Source organism: Sinocyclocheilus anshuiensis, unplaced genomic scaffold (assembly GCF_001515605.1).
Source record: "Sinocyclocheilus anshuiensis isolate Anshui unplaced genomic scaffold, SAMN03320099.WGS_v1.1 scaffold985, whole genome shotgun sequence".
NCBI lineage: Eukaryota > Metazoa > Chordata > Actinopteri > Cypriniformes > Cyprinidae > Sinocyclocheilus > Sinocyclocheilus anshuiensis.
The window spans coordinates 566,396-569,999 of record NW_015557117.1 but is presented as its reverse complement, the minus strand read 5'-3'; the positions used below and the strand labels follow the sequence as shown (position 1 = coordinate 569,999).

The following is a 3,604-nucleotide window of genomic DNA, read 5'->3' as shown; positions in this document are numbered from 1 at the left end:
ATCCCTGAAGGGTACATCATTGACTTCTTTTTTTTTTATTTTTTTGAAAGAAGTCTCATGCTCTTTATTGGCTCAACGATACAGTTAAAATGTATTTTTATTTTAATATATTACTACAGTCTTCAGTGTCATATGAAGAAATCATTCTAATACGCTGATTTGCTGCTCAAGAAACATTTCTTATCAATATTGAAAACAGTTGTGCTGCTTAATATTTTTGTGGAAACTGTTATAGTGTGATTCTTTGATGAATAAATGGTTCAGATAAAAAAAAAAAGGTGAAATTGAAATCTTCATTATCAGCAGCATTTATACGTGTCATTACTGTCACTTTTTATCAGTTTAATGTGTCCGTACTGAATAAAACTATTAATTCTTTAAAAAAAATTAAAACAAATCTTATTGACCCCAAATGTTTGAATGTTAATGTATTCTTTAACACAGTTTCCCTGTTCAGTCCACTCAGACCATCATGGAAAAAGGGTTATACAAAGAAGTCTAGACTATGAAAGAGTGCAATATGGCGCCTTTAGGAATAAGTGACAAATCTATGAATGAATAATGAATCTGAATAAGTTTCCTGTGTGTTCACAGGTGAAGCTAGTGTCAGCACCCTGGAGTCCTTCCCTGCTGAGCCTATGAGAGAGCACCAGCCAGTCCCCAGCACCACCACCACCACCACCTCCTCCCTGGGCCCACGTCTTCCCCAATCCCCCCGGAGACCACATCACACCCCGCCCCCACGCCTCAACATCCACCCCGTCCCTGAGCTTGGACCCCCCATCATGCAGGTATATAGCCCATGTCCCATACTTGAAAGCAGCTCAAACATGAGAATTCTTATTTGTTTCCCTGGTCACTACATAAATTCAATACTTCCATTTCTGTATTACATAATTTTGATGACTCTACTATTCTTTTGGATAGAGGCAGTCTGGACAGAGCAGACGGCCCTCGATGAGTCGTGCACCCCAGCTCACGCCTGGAATCGGAAGCATGGTGAGTGAACTCTGTGTGTTTGTGTAACCAATATAAACATCCTGTGTCTTTAGTGCTTCATAATTTCTGACAGAGTATTTTGGGTCCTTCAGCAACACTTCTTTGACGATGATGACAGAATGGTTCCTAGCACTCCCACCCTTGTGGTGCCACACCGTACAGATGGCTTTGCAGAGGCCATTCAGTGAGTCACAGCAGCTTTTTACTCATTTATAGCATAAAGGGATACATCATTAAGCATCTTGATTTAATGATGCATCCCTTCATCTCAGTTCCCCTCAGGTGGCCGGAGTTCCTCGCTTCCGTTTCGGCCCTCCTGAGGATATGATGCCCCAGGCCAGCTCCTCTCATTCTGACTTGAGCCATCTGGCCACACATGGAGGTGAGTACAAACACGACGCAGTAACGCTGCTTTGACATTGTTTCCGAATTACCTTGATTACATGATGACAACCTAGAGTTTCTGGTTTTGAGCCATCCATGTCCTTTGTACGTATTAGTTTCTATGGCAACACTGAACAGTGTTTTTACAGTAGTGTATTACTAAATGAAAAATGATATAGTAATGAATACTGTTCAAAAGTTTGTGGTCGGTACGATTTTTTAAATGTTTTTGAAGAAAGTCTCTTATACTCACCAAGGATGCATTTATTTGATCAAAAATATAGTAAAAACAGTAATATTTTGAAATATTAAAACAGAAACATTATTTTAATATATTTTAGAAACAAATTTATTCCTGTGATGGCAAATCTAGAAATTCCAGTCTTCAGTGTCACATGATCCTTCAGAAATCATTCTAATATGCTGATTTGGTGCTCAAGAAACATTTCTTATCCATGTTGAAAACAGTTATATTTTTGTGGAAACTGATACATTTAAGGGTTTTTTAATTAATGGAATGTTTTGAAAAGTACAGCATTTATTTGAGATCTTCTGTAACATTATAGATGTCTTTTACTTACACTTTTCAAACCTTACTGAGCCCAAACTTTTGAATGGTTTTAATGCATTGTGAACTAGCATGTTTTAATTATAAACAGTATATTTATAAATTACGATGAGTGACTGATGTAAAAATTCAATATGATTTTGTCTAAATTTAAAAAACTACAACCATTTAAAAAACATTTCATGACTATCCATGTAATGTGTATTTTATTTTTTTCTAAAAATATGTATGACTGTTATTAAATTATTATCAGTGTTTTTAAAGAAGTTAAGTGAGGGTTAGATCATAGTTAAAAAGGGGGAAATGGGGGAAAGTGCATGCACAGTTAAATATTCACTATCATTAGATACGATAAATGAAAATAATCGTAATTATTGTACGACCAATATACATCTGTAGTGCTCATAATGCTAAATGAATCCATCTACATTTTCATGATGACAGCAAAGTATTCGATTGCTTAATTTTGCATTTCAGATTATGTCAAATGGAATAAGTCAGAGCTTTTATAACATTCAGAGTTTCCAACTTGAAAATGTGAAAATTGTTTTATTAGTTGAAAATGAATAATAGTAATAATTCTAGTAAATATTATAATTACTGTGAACATAGTAATACCTGACATTCTCCCTGTCATTCTTCAGGGTTGGGCATGTATGAAAGTCCTCTCTTCCTGCCTGCTCATGATGAAGAGTCTGGAGGCAGGAGTGTCCCAACCACTCCTCTACAAGTGGCTGCTCCAGGTGAGCAGCTAGTGGAAGTCATGCCAAATTTGTTTGGTTGATATGTTTTATTCAAACCTAACTGCTCTCGTCCTTTCATTTGTCTTGACAGTGACGGTATTCACAGAGAGCCACCCCTCTGATGTGTCAGAGACAGCCTCTCAGTCGGTTCCCATGGTCAGCACGACCACCACCAGTCTAACCGCACCAGGAGAAGCTGTCCCAGGGGATGATGGAGATGACGTTTTTGTAGGGGAGGCTGAGAGTGAAGGGTGGGCACTCACTTCTGAGTGGCTCAGTTTTTTCAGTGGGGCTGTAGTAATTGTGTTATCTGTGTGTAGGGCGAGTAGTGAGGCATGTCTAGAGGGCCAGTCAGAGCTGGAATCCGCACAGCCGACCGATGATGCCAGCCTGCCCTCCACCAGTCAAGAGCCCACATCCAGCTCCGCAGGTACACACCATTTCACAGACTTGCCGCTTTTTGTTTTTTCTTCTTCTGGTTCTTTTAATTTCTCAGATATAATTAAAAATTAAATTTGACCCAATTCTGTTTTTGTTTCCCAATTTTCTTATTTTGTTGGTGTGATACAACTATCCTGACATCATTAACAAAACAAGCCTAATTAAAAGAAGTTCTTGAAATAAAAACCTTGAGTAGTTTAGTGTATTTAGTTGCACTTGTGAAACAAAGAACCACTTTGTCAGTTTTTCCATAGTCTAAATGTCTGTATGTGTATACTTTCTAGATACTTAAAACTAATTTAAAAACTTAAATTATTCTATTTAATTTAACATTTTTGTGTGTAGTTAGATTTAGCAATTTAGCAATAAAAGAACTTGACACATGATTTTTAAAGGGGAGGTCTAAAGCTATTTCAAGAATTCTGACTTATTTACACTGTTAAAGAGTTGGATTCTCATGCTAAACATG

The 3,604-nt window shown here is 37.2% G+C and overlaps 1 protein-coding gene across 4 annotated transcripts in view; it reads left to right on the top strand.

The window, feature by feature from the left end:
• The window catches only part of LOC107677758 (nucleoprotein TPR-like), a 38,979-nt gene that overhangs the window by 22,839 nt on the left and 12,536 nt on the right, over nucleotides 1–3,604 (top strand). For 3 of the 4 annotated variants that reach the window (XM_016472777.1, XM_016472779.1, XM_016472775.1), the window contains exons 43-49: nucleotides 595–791; nucleotides 928–999; nucleotides 1,092–1,183; nucleotides 1,272–1,381; nucleotides 2,596–2,694; nucleotides 2,786–2,945; nucleotides 3,015–3,124. In XM_016472777.1, the coding sequence (XP_016328263.1) occupies nucleotides 595–791; nucleotides 928–999; nucleotides 1,092–1,183; nucleotides 1,272–1,381; nucleotides 2,596–2,694; nucleotides 2,786–2,945; nucleotides 3,015–3,124 (840 nt within the window). The remainder of the gene's footprint in view (nucleotides 1–594; nucleotides 792–927; nucleotides 1,000–1,091; nucleotides 1,184–1,271; nucleotides 1,382–2,595; nucleotides 2,695–2,785; nucleotides 2,946–3,014; nucleotides 3,125–3,604) is intronic. The other variant, XM_016472776.1, reaches the window with a different exon arrangement.